At 60.6% G+C, this 15,569-nt stretch overlaps 2 protein-coding genes across 2 annotated transcripts; both read right to left on the bottom strand.

Moving 5' to 3' along the window:
• Positions 1–1,290: 1,290 nt before the first annotated feature.
• On the bottom strand, positions 1,291–8,197 carry TRIM11 (tripartite motif containing 11). The gene is made up of 6 exons (XM_044261626.1): positions 7,657–8,197; positions 6,492–6,587; positions 6,059–6,289; positions 3,122–3,144; positions 2,932–3,032; positions 1,291–2,580 (listed from the first exon to the last, which is right to left on the bottom strand). The coding sequence occupies exons 1-6, from the start codon at positions 8,062–8,064 to the stop codon at positions 2,033–2,035; spliced, it is 1,407 nt and encodes a 468-aa protein (XP_044117561.1). The 5' UTR covers positions 8,065–8,197; the 3' UTR covers positions 1,291–2,032.
• A 910-nt stretch (positions 8,198–9,107) lies between these two features.
• Positions 9,108–15,569, bottom strand: TRIM17 (tripartite motif containing 17). Its single transcript, XM_044239392.1, has 7 exons — positions 15,501–15,569; positions 13,281–13,714; positions 12,542–12,637; positions 11,929–12,159; positions 10,304–10,326; positions 10,112–10,212; positions 9,108–9,830 (listed from the first exon to the last, which is right to left on the bottom strand). The coding sequence occupies exons 2-7, from the start codon at positions 13,707–13,709 to the stop codon at positions 9,283–9,285; spliced, it is 1,428 nt and encodes a 475-aa protein (XP_044095327.1). The 5' UTR covers positions 13,710–13,714; positions 15,501–15,569; the 3' UTR covers positions 9,108–9,282.

Genomic DNA, 15,569 nt, shown 5'->3' with positions numbered 1-15,569 from the left:
AGGAGTCATCACCCACCCCTCATGAGGGGGGGTCGTCAGCTCCCCAGTCAGGAGCGTGCATGCTCCTGGGGTCTGTCCACCATCAACAACAGTGGAGGGCACCCCTGGGTCCTGGAGTCGAGCAGGTAGAACACATGGGAAGAGCCCACGTGGGAATTTAGGGTGCATGGCTGTGAATATGCATCCCTGAAGCTTATACTGGTTCTCCCTGCTGAAGGGTGGCAGGACACACCAGCTGAAAACAGCATGCCTGGGCAGGATTATGATTTCCAACTGGAGGCAGGGGAGAAGCAGGTGTCCCTCCTCTACCTCCCTAACAGCAGGACAAAGATTTGGGTGTCCCTGTCCTCTTCCTCCATGCCAGGGAGGACTACTGGCCAGAGGAGAGAACTGGGTGCATTGGCCTGGACACCGCACTGGGGGAATCCACAGGATCCTATGAACTGGCCTTCCTCTACCACGGTCTACCTTCAAGGGGCTGGCGCCTTAAAGTCGAACACCAGTGCCCGTGTCCCAAGATGCATCCACAGCATCCTGTTGAACACATCCCAAGCTGCTGCTCCGAGTTCCTCCCTCTCCTCAAGTTACGTTCCCTCCTACCCCCCATCCCGTACGTAAACTATGGGGGTCGGGACCTTGTGTTTTTACTGCTGATCTTGTATTACGGGGCTCTCAGCGAAGGCCTCGGGAGGGTGGAGAGTTCCCAGCCTTGCACTGGTGCCCAGTGTGTCCTCAAGCTGTGGCCAGAGGGTCTGTCCTGGTGTCCTGCACGTGCCTGTGTGCACTCCTACCCATGGAGGTGTCCCACCAGCTGGGTTTCCAGTGGCCATTGAGCAAGCCCCAAACTCTAATGGCCCGATCTTGCTCCTGGGGAAAAACAGCCAGTATTGCCCAGAACGGGGAAGTGAGGCAGAGGGAAGGCGCTCGGGGAGGGGTGGGCAACTCCGCCAGAACCCAGCTCCATTGGGGGGAAGCACTGGGCTTTGTAACTGGAAGGAACTGCTGAAGGCAGCACAGGGTGTATACATACAGAACTGCAAAATCCCTGGAATGGGACAATGATCATGGAACCAATTACTCGGGAAAGTACCTACTTACTGAACACAGTGGCCCATGCAGAGTAATTTTCTGGCTTTTTGAAAAAAACAAGGAAACAATTCCCCAGGCCTATGTGTGAAAGGAAGATGCAGAAGAGCGCCCCTGACCTTGCCCTTGGGGGTCCTGCCTCTGTATCTCCACAGCCTTCCCTCCCCCTGCATTTCCTCCCCTCCTCCAATGGCAGACAGTGCATTACAGACAACCTCCGTTTATTTCCTGCAGGAACAGTCCCTACAATAAATAAAATCTCGGAGTACAAAGAAGCAGAGGCACACGTTTAGGAAGGGTGACAAAACGTGAACAAAGCAGACAGATCCCAGACTCTAACGAGGTGTATATGGTGGGGGCTCTCTGAGGCCTCACCTGTTCCCAGGCAGAGCAAGAGGGACAGGGTCCAGGTGTGCTGAGTTCTGGGCCAGGAGGCTCCCCGGCCAGCGAGGAGAGAATGTGAGGGTGACTCGAACCTGGGGGTTCGAGTGGCTCAGAGAGGAACCAGGGGCTTCAGTGCCTGCTCACCCTGGGGGCCCGCATACTGGCCCTAGCGAACCTTTGTGATGGGGCCCAAAGCCCAGAGGGGCATGTGTTGGGAGGAGATGGTGCTCGGGTGTCTTGCTCTCCGCATTCTCGGGCCCGTTTGCCAATCACCCAAGCCCACCCCACCCCCGCTTCTCCAGAAGGGCACACAGGTGCGCGGCTCGGAGCTGCCTCTGGCAGCCGCTTCCTGGAGGAACAGCTCCAGGGCTGTGGGAGCGGGGTGGGGGCACAGGCTCAGGACCTCACGCTGGGAGTGGGGGCGTCCCCCTACACGCACACACGGGGACACACCTCCGGGAGCAAGAGCATATCCGCTTATCTGTGGTCCACGCAGAGTGCTCCCCCACCTCAGAAGACAGTCGGAGCCACCCAGGTTCCCAGCGGGAGCAGGGAGGCCCCCTCACTGGGGAGCCAGGGAGTCCCCAGGCCCGCCTTTTGGCCTGCAGATGGTCATGGGGGTCGGGCTGCTGGACAGAGGCGAGAAAAGGGCTCGCAGTGTCCCTGAGAAGGGGGTCTCAGGGAAGGCGTACAAGAGGGAGCCATCGGTGGCGCTATAGAAGGACAGGTGTCCAGCCTCATAGTCCAGGAAGATGCCCACGCGCCGTGGTGGGTCCCGCAGGGGAGCGAAGGCCCGCTCTGACGAGTTATAGTAGCTGCCCAGGAACACCAGGATCCAAAAGCCGTTGCCTGCGAACAGCTCACCCTTCTCTTTGCGGTTGGCGTTCTCCCTGCAGACCCCTAGCGCCCAGCTGGCCCGCTCCCCCACTTCCACCTCCCAGTAGTGGCGGCCAGAGGTGAGGGGTTCCCGGCCCAGCACACAGGGCCCGGGGTCGAACCGCTCGGGACTGTCGGGCAGCACCTGCCGCAGGTCCCCCCGGCGCACACTCCTTCTGTCCTCCGACAGGACCAACTCGGGGTTGGCGGTGTCAGGGTCCAGGGTCACGTCCCCTGCAGGGCGAGCAGACGTCCCCTGTGAGCTGGCACCCTCTCTGAAAATATCCCCTAATGGCTTGTCCCCGCCATGTCTCTGCCACTTGGAAGGTTCTGGAAAGCAGTCCATGCCCCCTGGCGATGCTTGCTCCTTTAGAGCTAAAGGCTTCCTACAACTACCTCCCCACATCTTGTGGTACCTGGAGGCAGGCGGCAGGGCTCAGGTCTGGGGTCCACGCAGGTGCCCCAGCACTAGTTGAAACCCCCTTGGGTGGGGGGGTGTCTCACCTCTGCACTTACTGCCTAACAGCCCCCCACCCTGGGTTTCCCTGACGCCGGAGCCTGGGCTCGCTCTGATTGCAGACCCACCTCGGAATCTGCGCAGGGCGTCCACCAGCCCCGGAACCCTGCACACTGTCCTCATCTCCATCGGTACCAGCTCCGGCGGCTGCAGCTTCACATCCTGGACCCTGCAGGGGCAGTGCAGGCGTCACCCCGAGGGTGGCCCGCCCTGCACCCCACCCACCCACCTGCCCTGGGGAGAGGCCGCAGCTCCTACCTTCGCAGGGTATCCCTGATGTCCTGTAGGAGAGACACACACGGTGTCAGTGCCTGGCCCCGAAACCCGGGCCTCCCCACATCCTGGCCGCCAGTGCCCCCAGAACCTCGCTCTGCCCGACACACGTGATCAGAATCCACCTGTGGGCTGCCCCCCAGTGCAGCTCAGACAAGGGGACCCTGGAAAGACTCTGGACACATCCAGCCCTGCAGACCCAGCCTCATTCCCTCAACACACCTGGAGGATGAAGGGCGTTGGCTATAGGCTCACCCACCCAGAGTCCCCAGCACCCCTGCAGGGTGGGACAAGCAGGCAGGGCCCTGGGCCCCCAGCAGGGAGCCATGGGGCTTCCTACCTCCCAGGGCTCACAGGTACCTGGCTGTCTGGGGTTTGCGGCCTTACCCGGTCCCATGCACCTGCCCTCCCAGAGGCCTCCAACTCACATCCACCTTCCAGGTGAGGCCTCTCCACTTGGATGCCCCGCTCTCCCAAAGGACACAAATAAGCATCTCCGTCAGCATCACGGATTGTGTCCCTTCAATCTAAATGCCGGCGACCCAACCCCCAGGACCTCAGAATGGGGCTGTGGTTGGAGATGGGGTCTTTACAGAGGTGGCTAAGGTTTAAGGAGGTCACCAGGGTGGGCCTTGATCCTGCAATCCTTCTCAGAAGAGGACATGGAGCAAACATACACACAGGCAGCCAAGGGCGTGAGGATACCAGGAGGGGAGACCTCTCCAGAAAAATTAGCTCCACCCAGGCCTGATCTGGGACTTCCAGACTCTAGGATCAGGAGACAACACATGTGTGTTGTTTAAACCCCAAAGCCTGTGCTATTTATTATGCAGCCTGAGCTGACTAGGACATCCAATTACTTAAAACACTAGCTGCTGGGGTGCCTGGGTGGCACAGGCCTTGGCCTTGGCCTTTGGCTCAGGTCATAATCCCAGGGTCCTGGAATCGAGCCCTGCATTGGGCTCTCTGCTCAGCAGGGAGCCTGCTTCGTCCTCTCCCTCTGCCTGCCTCTCTGCCTACTTGTGATCTCTGTCAAATAAATAAAATCTTAAACACACACACACACACTAGCTGCTGACGGGAAGTCTTTGGACTTTGCAGAACAACCCCTGAGAAGGGCTGGGACCTGGCTGGTCCACACGGTCAATCACAGGCAGCTCACCCACGGTGATTCCAACCACACGCCCACTATCAGGCCAGAATGCAGAGGTCTTAAGACGGGGTCCTACAGAGAGCTTCCCTTGAGGAGGGAGATCTGCACACACACGACCGATGGCCTGTGTGTGGGCTGGTTGGCGGGAGGGTAGGACAAGACAACAGCAGGCCTCAAAAGGAAAAGGGAAACTGCAGGCTTCTAAAGATACAGTGAGAGGGCCAGTGCAGGACTGGAAGAGACACATGCAAAGGGCCCGGGGCACAGGGAGCTTGGTGTGGGCAGTAGGCAAAGCAGAAACAGCCTGTTCTTCGTAGTTATGCAGGGTGGGTGGCCCACCGCGGGGCACTGAAAAGTGACAGTCCAGACCCACTCAGGAACAGTGTGTGTGGATACATTGCACAAGATCCTCTGTGATGTGAAGGTCATGCAGGGGTCCGGACCTTAAGGAAAGAGCTTGGCCTCCATGTACCCTACCCAGCCCCTTTGGGAGACACATGTTTCTTCAGGAAAAGGCTCTCCACCTACACAGGGTGGCTATAGGGCAAGCCTGGAAGGGAAGCTGGGATGCAGGGGTGTGGCCACCTGGAAGTCACCCAAACCTGCACTTCCTCTGTCTGAGGGCATACTCACCTACTTGCCCCAGGTACCAGATGCCTGGCCACTTCCTGGGGCGGGCCTCCACCTAACACAGACCAGATGCTTATGGGCACACCTAACCTCCCTTATTCCCACCAGTAAACAGGGGGCTACCCAGGGCTGCTCTCCTGCCCTTCTATGCAGCAGATCTCACCTCTACCCCCAGCACAGGCAAGGAGAGCCCTGGAGGAGGGGAGGAGGGAAGGGCCTCCCTCGCCACCCAGGCAGAGACCCAGGGCGAGGTGCTCTGAGCAGATGGGAGCAGTGAGGGGCAGTGGAGGCACAGATGGTCACGGTTAGTACAAAATCCAGGAGGGCAGCCGGCCAGCCGAGACCACCCATGCACTGGGACATCTCAGGGAAGACCCCCAAGTCCCACTTCCTGCAGCCCTGGGATTCTCATCTCTCCTGCGGGGCCAACCTCTCCTCTTTGCAGAACCTCCAGTTCTTTGGCTTCTCCAGCAGCACACACTTCTCCTGACTATCTCGATTGGCCACCTAGTGCCCACCTCACTGACCACAGCCTACTCTGTCCACCTCCCTCACTCCCTGCCAGACTCTCGCCTGGGGTTCTTCCTCTTTCCTAGACTGGAAGCCACTGGAGGTCTCGGCAGTGGGGTGAAGAACCAAGTTCAAACCCCAGGAGAGCAGCCAGGAGCCTCTGCCTGGTCCCTGAAGATCCTCTAGGCTCTGGGACTTCCACCCTGTGGGAGGTGCTCTGGGCTGCACAGCAGTCACTCCCACCCAGGGCCAAGAGTCAGGAGCCAGGCAGAGCCTCCGGAAGACATGGAGCCAATACAGGACTCCCATGGCACACCTGCTGGCCTTTCTTCTCCATACACTGGACCTGAACCTTTGGAGCCAGCCTGGTGACCCACGGACCTTGGATGCCACCAAGCACGTGGCCTGGTCGGAGCGCAAACAGACTCCAGGACAGGCAGCCATTGCTGGTAGAGTTCAGGGTTGGTACCAACTCCCTGAGACCCGCAAGCACACCTGCAGAGGCACATCTGAGATCCCTGCCCTAGCTCCCCTGCCCAGGTGGGAGAGCCTGGACCGCCAGGGCTACACCAGGATCCTGCCCCACCTGGAGCCCTCACAGGCCCACCCCAGAGTGCAGAGCGGCTCACCTGCAACAGCCCCAGCGCAGGCAGCTGGCAGCGCCCCTCCAGCTCGGCAATGAGCTCGGCCAGCCGGGCGCTCTGCTGGCCCAGGCGGGCAGCGCTGTCCCGGAGCGGGGGCAGCACCTCCAGCTCCTCCTCCTCCAGCCTCTGCAGCAGGTGCTGCTCCTCCTCAGCAAGCAGCCGACGCAGCCGCTCGAACTCCGCCAGCACATTCTGCCGCTGGCTGTCCACCATCTTCTGCCGGGGGAGACTGGAGGGCTCAGGTCCTGTCCTGCCCCTACCCCATGCCCCGCCCCACCCCCAACAGGGGTTCCCTGCAGGGTGTGGAACCCTGATCCCTCTGCGGGAGCAGCATGAGGCCCAGGACCACTGTGTCCCTCCGCAGAGGCTCAGGGGCCAACCACTCCCCACCCGCGACCTCAGGCACTGGGCCACCTGCCTGCCACAAGGCACAGGTCTCCTCAGCCTGGGCCTGGAACAGCAGTGCGTCCTCCATTTGCTTCCGCAGGTGCTCCAGGGACTTCTCCAGCTTCCCCTGCGGGACAGTGAGACAAGAGTGACCTCTGGGCCCTATTCCAGTCAACGGTCAACTGTGGCTGAGCCGAGATCAGCTGGCAGGAATCACAGTCCTGGGCATGACATGCAGACAACCTCAAAGGAGCCAGCGAGGGTGACAGCCCAGAACCCCAGGCCCCTTGCCTGTATTTCGTCTCCTAACCTCCCGCGAATCCCAGCCCCCATACTTCTCCAGGACTGCCCTGGGCTCTCAGGAGGGTCCTGGCCTGCACAACTCCATCTGGACTTCCAGCTGGACCCAGGCCTGAGAGGTGGTGCTTTCAGGAGTCAGCACCCCAGGGCATGCCGAATGCCAGGCACAGCCCTGGGTAGGGGGAGGGGCAGGTAAAGAGTCCCTTTGGTATCCCAAGGACCAAGACCAGCTAGGCACCAGTGGAGTGAAGGGGGTCGGAATGTGCCTCCCCAGAGTAGGCCACTTGCACACCAGGACTATTTGGAACTGAAGCAAGTGGGGAACAGCAGACAAGGAAAGGCCCTCTGCCCTCCTCTTCTGCCTCTCCCTGTCTGTACCAGGAAGGGGGAGAGCACTCAGCAAAGACGACTCTTCGTCACAGATGAGTCTGACCAAACAGACTTTCGTACTGAGACAACCCTGATTTTCCATCAGTTTCCAACCCCTTCCATAGTCCCTACTTCTCTCCGGCCAAGGAAGCCCAAATCTCATTTTTGTCTAGGTGCTTCTCCCCACTTTATCATTCGATGTTAAAATGGAACATAAACTCAGTCTAACTGCATTTTTCACCTCTCTGTGAAGCCCCTTGTACCACCTGAGATTTAAAAGACTAGTAAAACTATGCATTTTTTCACTCCTTACTCTGCCTTTGTTAATTTGCACACCTCATACACGAACTTAAGAGGTTAGAGAAGTCACAGCAGGACCTGCCCCTCCCAGAGAGCACGCCTCTCCCTGATCTCCAGGCTGGTGCCCCACAGGAGGGTGCGGGTTTGGGACTGGCTGCACGCAGCTGGGAGCGAGGGCCCCGCATCCCCCACCCCTGCCCGGCCCCCGGCCAGGCCCGGCCCCGCACCTTGAGGTCATCCGCAGCATCCTGCAGTGGGCGCACGCGGTGCGTCCAGTGCTCCCCCGAGCGCTCACAGGCCGCACACAGCAGGCGCAGCTCGTCGCCGCAGAAGGCCGCCAGCGGCTCGCGGTGCGCGGCGCACACACCCTGAGGGACGGGCGACGGCGGGTGCAAGCGCCGCGCCATCTCGGCCATCTTGGCGAGCGGGCGGTTGGGCCGCAGGTTCCTCTGCGGGGACAGCTCGCGGCACTCGGGGCAGGCGTACGGGCCCTCGGGCTGGCCCCAGCAGCGCCGGATGCACTCGCGGCAGAAGTTGTGGCCGCAGTCGGTCATCACCGGGTCCGTGAAGTAGTCAAGGCAGATGGCGCAGGTGGCCTCCTCCTGGAGGTTGGTGGACAGGTCGGGGGCGGCCATGGCGCCACTGGGGCGGAGGAAGGCGGCGCTATCGGTCGTGGGCCTCCGCGGCCGGGATCTGGTCAGCGCGCGGGGCCGCGGGGGCCCCGGGGCCGCGGGGCGCGGGGCTCCGGGGGAGCGGGGCGCGGGGATCCAGGGACGCTGGGCGCAAGGCTTCCCTACGCGGACAGGAAGAGGAGCCGCGGCGGAAGCAGGAAGCAGCTGTTTTTTTCTTTTTCTTTTTTTTTTTTTTTGGAACAACCCGCTTCCGCCCCGGATTGGCTGCGACCTATCACGCGGCCCGCGGGCCGGAGAGCATTGGAGACCCTTCGCCCGCGGACCTCGCGGCGGCGCTGCCGCGGCCCCCGCGAGCCGTGGGAGCATTGGGGTCACGTCGGCCTCGCGTCCTGACCCGCCGCAGACCCGGGCTGACCCGGCGCCCGGCGCGTTCACTGCGTTCCCCGCGCAGCACAGCGACTGCGAGGACGAGGGCTCCCTGAGGCTGCGCTGGCGAGCCCCAAGCCGTGTCCTGTGCGCCCCTGGACCGGGCACGAGCAGGGTGCGTGCAGGGAGGGGCTCTGGCCTCGTTGGGGAAGGCACTCACTGACTGGGGTTCTGGGGTAGCCAGCCTGCCGCAGGGCGGTGAATGCGCCTGAAAGTGCAGACGGCGGCGGGTGGAAAGGAGTCGCTCCCACCCGTGACGCCTACTCAACTGCGCCCGGGCTTGTGCGACGTAAGGGCTGGAGGGCTCTGAGGTTTTTAGGGATTGGGTTTGCAGTTCCGTTTTCTCATCACCGCCTCCTCCCCTTACCCCCTTTGCTGCAAGGTGCAAACATCGTGTTTGGACGACAAAGCAGGTGCACCCTGGAGGCCGTGGCTCTCTGTGGGTTACCAAAGCACAGCGGGGCCAGCCCTCCGGCTCCATTCCTAGGTGGGCACACGTATCCCAGAGCTAGTGCATCACATGCGCCTGGGGCTGGATGTCCTTCCTTGGAATCGGTCCACTAGGGAGCTCAGCGACTGTCCAGGTTTTCTTAATGAAATGCGTGCGAATATAGCCTCTATCATTAACTGCTTTAATCGGGATTATGTTTCATTTTAGTGAAAGTGCCTTGCACGGCTGGGGGCTCACCAAGGTGCCAGCAGAAAGAAAGAAACCTGGCAGGTGGCCTGCGCTGAGCTGCGCGGTCCCACCTTCCCAGGAAACACTGGCTGCCCACATTGCCCCAGCCTCTGCCCCTAGCCCTTCACCCACAGGGTCACTGTAGAGATGACCATCTGGCCTGATTTGGGGGCCCCGAGGCAGAAGAAGGGCTGCAGGGGGCCGGAGAATTCACGCTGGGCGTAGGTGTGCAGGTGGGAGCCATCCCTCAGGTTGTAGAAGGACACCTCCCCTGCCTCGAAGTCCAGGAAGACCCCCATGTGGCTGGGGGGCTCGGCCAGCGTGACGGGGGTTGGGGCGGCCATGACGGGCAGGTACTTCTTCCCCTTGCACAACTGCACCACCCAGAACCCATTTTCAGGGGACTTGGGGACCTTGTCCCTGCGGCTCACGTTGTCCCTGCACACGCCCAGTGCCCAGAGTGCATCGCCCGTGAGGTTCATGCCAACCTCCCAGTAGTGCCTGCCGGAAGAGAAGGTCTGCTGGCCCACCGCACAGGGGTAGGCCAGGAATCGGTCCTTGCTGGGGGGCACGCCGCCCAGGGGCGGCGTCAGGTAGCGCCTCTGCCGGCTCTCATACAGCAGGAGGTAGGGGTATGCGGTGGTGGGGTCCGGCACCACATCCTCTGCAGACAAGCCCGGGCCATGGGGAGAGGGCGCCCGTCATCCCTGCTGTCCCCCACCGGTCCTAGGCCTCCCCCAGGAGACTGGGTCCCTGCCCCTATCGGTGGTGCTATGGAGGAGCCAGGGGTCCGTGTGGGCATCTCCACCTGGGTTAGCACGGGGACAGAACAGAAAGCATGCCCTGGAGCAGCAGGTTGGACAACGGTCGCCCCCATTGCGGGCTCCCTCGGAGTGACCAGGGGTGGGGCGGGGAGTCGTCCAGGGCCCCTGGGCCCTTGCTTACCTTGAAAACTCTTGAGCACCTCTATCTGCCCAGGGACCCTGCAGACGGTCCTCAGCACGGTCGGGGTGGCCTCCGGGTACTGGACACTCAGGCTATTCTTCCTCCGGTGGACACAGGTCTCACTGTCCCTGCTGGCCCCATGTGGAGCCCTCCCTGTGCCCATCACTGCCTCCCCCGCAGGTGGCCGCCTACCTGCTCAGGAGCTCCTTCATGTCCTACAAAGCAGGAAGGGGGTAGGGAAGAGGGAGATGGGCAGGACCTCGTTAGGGTAGGGGGCGTCATGTCTGCATTTCTGGTCTGCAGAGCTGGAAGGATTTTAGGGTGCTTTCCCAAGACCCTGTACCCACTTGTGGGCCATCTCCCTATCGTGGCTGCACACAGGAAGTATCCACCTCTGGCCACCAGGCCTCCTGCTCTTCCCCCTTGGAAGCTGTTGGCTCACGAGGGACGGCGGGGGGGGACGTGACCCCCAGCCATCAAATGGGGCCTTTGGTTCTTTAGCCTGGCCTTGAGTGAGTCAGATGTCTGTGTACTCTCCTGCAGACCAGCTGCATTTTTTTTTAAGATTTTTAAAATTTATTTGATAGAGATCACAGGTAGGCAGAAAAGGAGAGGCAGGCAGGGGGGGGGGCAGGCTTTCTGCTGAGCAGAGAGCCCGATGTGGGGCTCGATCCCAGGACCCTGAGATCATGACCTGAGCCGAAGGCACTGGCTCAACCCACTGAGCCACCCAGACACCCCCAGCTTCTTTTTAATAGTAGACAAAGCGCTCCCCAACATTTGGGCAATTGTCTAGTCTGTCATCCGCAGGAGGCGGTTTCCTGGGCACAAAGCCCACGGGAGGTCAGGACAACAGGCAAACGTGGGAATTGACTCAGACAAACAGGATGCCCAGCACCCGGCAGGTGGCCTTTGCCTCTGGTGTCTAAACATGCCCGTGCATGCATGTGTGTGTGTGTGTGTGTGTGTGCCTCCATGCAATCGTGGGGAATCCTGTCTGCTGCCAGGGATTCTATCGCTCCCCGTGCTTGACACCTGTCCCACTTGTGGGGCACCACAGCCCCCTGTGGTCAGGCCCTCGTTGGGCCGCCTGGGCCTGCCTTTGCTCCTGTCCTGCCTGCAGTTGCAGGACTCCCTCCTGCCTGCAAAGTCATGGGTGCCTATCTGGGCCAGCGTGTCTATGCCCCACCTCACCACACTGAACACAGCTGCCCCAGGCCACCTCCCCGCAGGCCTGGAGCCTGGGCACAGTGTCTTCCTAATGCCTACGCCTCAGCCCCAAGCCCCAGGGCCTCAGAAGGCGGCTGTACTTGGAGATGAGGTCTTTACAGAGGTGGTTATGGTGACTAGGGTGGGCCCTGATCCCGTAGGATGGGTGCCGCTGCAGGAAGAGGAGATGTGGACCCAGAGAACACAGTTTCCATAGTGTAGTGGTTATAAGGTTCACCTCACCCACAGAGAACACAGCTGTCTGTGACGGGGAGGAGAGAAGCCTGCAGAGGAGCCCGCGCTGCCCACCCCAGGAATGCAGACTCCCAGCCTCCAGGCCCCCAGGAGAATATACGTCTGCTGTGTGAGCCTCATGCCTGTGGTCTTTGTCACTCAGCCTTGGCTGACCTTGTCATAGCCTTTCCTTCAGTGGTGGGGGTGGAGGTACAAGGACAGCACACTTGGGCCTGAGCGTCTCCCCCACGCCCAGGTGACCAGGGATGCTGAGCTCTTTCACCTCACCCTCCAGGCGAGCAGGTGTGCTGAGACCTTTCCCTTTCCCTGCCAGGCCTGCAGGCCAGGCCAGCAGGGGTGCGGTCAACCCTCACCTGCAGCATCTGCAGGGGTGTGTGCTGATTCCTGTCCTCCAGCTGCAGCAGCAGCCTCTCCAGGGCGTGGCTCTGCCTCTCCAGGGTGGTTGAGCTCTCCTGCAGCTTGGCCACCACCTCCTCCTCCTCCTCCTTCAGGGCCTGGAGGACACGCTGCTCCTCCTCCACAAGGAGGAGGCCCATCTTTTGAAACTCCACCAGGATGCGCTGTCTCTGCTCCCTAACCTTCACCTGCAGGGGGTTGGGGGCAGACCTGAGGACCTGCTGCCCACGATGTCCTCTCCCTTCCCGCCGGCTGCACCTACCAGGTTGGATGCTGGCCTCCTCCTGGCCCTGGGCCCTGATGACCCACAGAAAAGTCCTCCTGGGAGGGGTGGGAGCATTCGTGGGGTCACCTGGGGGGTCCCCACCACCTGCGTGCCCTCATTCCTGTGTCTGTGACACCGCTAGCCTGTGCTGACCTCAGGTTCTCCGTCCTGATTCTGGTGCGACTCTGAGCTTGGGATGTGTATCGAGGGCTCATGCAGGCCCTGCGGGGGCTCTGGGTCCACAGGCCAGGCTCTCCCACCCCACGGGGCTGCTGTGAGCACCCACCCTGGCCCCCAGCACCTGCCTGCCACTCAGCCAAGGCCTGTTTCTCCCTGGCCTGCAGCTTCCCCGTCTTCATCAACTCCTCCCGGAAGTGCCCCATGTCCGCCTCCAGCTTCAACTGTGGGACACACAGGCCGCAGGTTTGGGGTCCAAGGCCCTCACTCCTGGGCATCTGGATGATGCCTCCAGAGGCTTACCCCCCAGGAATAGCATGAGGTGGGCTGTGGGTGGACACATGCCTCCCAAAACATGCCCCTTTGTCAAGAGGGTTGTTTGGGCTGGAGCCAGCTGAGGATGATCAGCCTCAGAAAGACACCTTCCCAGGCCTGCCCTCTCCTGACTATGGATCCAGACTGCTGAGCAGTGAGAGGTGCCACAACCCCCCTATCCTGGGAAGTTTCACGGTTGAACAGGAAGAAGGACCATGGGGGGTGATGAGGTCACCAGCATGGAGCCCCCCACACTGGGATTCGTGCCCTCACACCTCCTGCCCAGTGCCCAGGGAGGACACAGGGCAGAGCCAGCCGCTGGGAACCGATGCTGCTGGAGCCCTGACTGGAGGGACCCGGGCAGGGCCTCCATCAGCCAGGACTTCCCAACAGCTGTGACCCAGCCCCCTGTGTTGTCGTTGGAGCATGTGGACACTTTGGTCACATGGTCCCACACTTGGGCTGTCCCTTATGGTAGCTGTTCTCCTGCCAGCCTCCTGACGCATGCACTTGGCCTCCGTGTGCACCCCCCTCCCCCTAGCCTGGACGCACCCTGTACTCCTGCACAGCCTCCTCTATGGGGACCACCCTGTGGGGCCGGTGCACCCGGGACTCCCTGCAGACGACACAGATGGGGCTCTGGTCGTCCTCACAGAAGAGCTTCAGCAGCTCCTGGTGCGCCCTGCACAGGTCCCGCCTCTGGAAAGCCGGGTGCTGCCGCGCCATCTCGGCCACCTTGGTCAGCAAGCGGTTGGGCCGCAGGTTCCTTTGAGGGGACAGCTCGCGGCACTCGGGGCAGGGGAAGGAGCCCCGCCTCTTCTTGCCCCCTTTCCTGCTCTTAGCCTTCTCCCAGGTTAGCTGGATGCACTCCCGGCAGAAGTTGTGGCCGCAGGCCGTCATCACGGGGTCCGTGAAGTAATCGAGGCAGATGGAGCACGTGGCCTCCTCCTGCAGCTTTCTGGCAAGTTCCAGGGCATCCATGTCTCCTGGAAAGGAGCAGGAGATCCCTCATACCCTCTGGCAGAGAGCCCTGCCTTTGGCCAGCCCCACCCACGGTAGGGAAAATCATGCTAAGTTGGTTTAGTGTGCCCCCCCCCAATAGGAGGTTCCTCAGCCCCACACGGACCTGTCTAGAGCAAGAATCCTGTTAGGCCCATCTGGCAAGAATCCCCCTCCCCATGCCACCTCTTAGTGACTTTCCATCACTGACCTCCCCACCCCCTGCTCTGTGGCCATAAATCCCCACTTGTCCGTCCTATGTTGAGATGAGCCAGTTCTCCACTGGGATCTCTTTCTCCCTATTGCAATAACCGTGAAAAAACCTCGTTTGTAGAAACAACACTGGTTTTTCTACTGTTCTAACTACAGACCGACTCTGGTCTTCCTTGACAAGGTGTGGTGCAGAAAAGTCAGTCATGTGTGCGTGCATGCACAGAACAGAGAGATGCTAACACAGGTCCAACTGCAGACACACAAAGTATACACACATCAAACACACACACAGTATACATGCATGCACACACAAAGACCGTATACACACATGCACGCACACAGTACACACACATGCATACATGCAGCATACACACGCAAGCACACACGGTATGCACACATGCATGCAAAGACAGTTACACACACGTGCAGAGCATGTACAGTGCACACACAGTATACATATGTGTATGCATGCATACATGTATCTGCACATGCATACAGAGCAACCATACGTGTACCCACACATGCATGCACACATGTATCCACAATGCATACACACAGTATCCACAAATGCACGCACACAGCACCACACATGCACACATGTGTACACACACGTATCTGCACATGCATGCACACAGTATACACACATGCATACACACGTATCCACACATGCATATGGAGTATCCACACACACAGTATACACACATGCACGCATATAGTATCCACATATACATGCACGCATGTATCCACACATGCATAGATCATCCACACATGTATCCACATATGCACACACATATGCACACATGTACCCACACACACACTCACACATATACAGAGTATCCACACATGCACACATGTACTCACATATGCACGCACACAGTATCCACAATACACACATGCACACACACGTATATACATGCACGCACACAGTATGCACACATGTATACACACAGTATCCACACACACACGCACAGTATCCACACACGGGGCTCATACACCTGTGCTCACACTCTGGGGTACCAGTACCCCGACCGCATGCCTCAGAGGCCCAAACCCCCTACGCAGATCACAGGCGGCTGCTGGAACTGTGTTAGAGGCTGGACGTGCACATTGCTCTTGGGCTGCACGCACTACCCCAGCTCCTGGCTCTGCAGTCCTCTGAAGTGATGGACGCTGGCAGCCTCACATCGTCTACGGGCCCTGAGGGGTTCCCTTTATTGGAGCTAACCTCTGCAGAGGGCTAGGGCTCAGTCTCCCCCTCAGCTCTCGGCCACCGGAGGCGCACTGCCGCCCTCAAGAGAAGCAGGGGTAAGCGCGGCAGTCAGGGGGGCTGGGGTTCCGCTCAGGATGGGGGGGGAGCCGCCCAAGGACCCCAGACCTGTGAAGACCGACAGGCCCGCCCCCCTCCGCTTCCGGGAATGCTCTTCCGTAAATGCCGGGGTAACCCGTCCACCGTCTGGTTTCAGTTGGTAACCATCTTCAAAGCGGGGTCTGCTACTCGGGCAACGGCGCCCACTGTGTGACCGCCGCTGGCCCCGGGGGTCTTGAGGGACTGGTACTCACGGGGGAGGGGGCGGCCGGCCGCACTTCGAAGGGCGTAGGCAGCCAAGGGCTCAAGCAGCTCCCCGGAAA

This window comes from Neovison vison, chromosome 1 (genome assembly GCF_020171115.1).
Source record: "Neovison vison isolate M4711 chromosome 1, ASM_NN_V1, whole genome shotgun sequence".
Lineage (NCBI taxonomy): Eukaryota > Metazoa > Chordata > Mammalia > Carnivora > Mustelidae > Neogale > Neogale vison.
This window is presented reverse-complemented; position numbering and strand designations above follow the sequence as displayed.

What these genes read in the sequence shown, in the direction of transcription:
- TRIM11 (XM_044261626.1), bottom strand. Translation starts at nt 8,064, where the DNA reads ATGGCCGCCCCCGACCTGTCCACCAACCTCCAGGAGGAGGCCACCTGC. An exon ending in CTGCGCTGGGGCTGTTGCAG is followed by an intron (nt 3,145 to 6,058) that starts GTGAGCCGCTCT and finishes TCTCTCCTACAG; the next exon opens with GACATCAGGGATACCCTGCG. An exon ending in ATCAGGGATACCCTGCGAAG is followed by an intron (nt 3,033 to 3,121) that starts GTAGGAGCTGCG and finishes CTGCCCCTGCAG; the next exon opens with GGTCCAGGATGTGAAGCTGC.
- TRIM17 (XM_044239392.1), bottom strand. Translation starts at nt 13,709, where the DNA reads ATGGATGCCCTGGAACTTGCCAGAAAGCTGCAGGAGGAGGCCACGTGC. An exon ending in AGGCTGTGCAGGAGTACAGG is followed by an intron (nt 12,638 to 13,280) that starts GTGCGTCCAGGC and finishes TGTGTCCCACAG; the next exon opens with TTGAAGCTGGAGGCGGACAT. An exon ending in CACCCCTGCAGATGCTGCAG is followed by an intron (nt 10,327 to 11,928) that starts GTGAGGGTTGAC and finishes CCTGCTTTGTAG; the next exon opens with GACATGAAGGAGCTCCTGAG.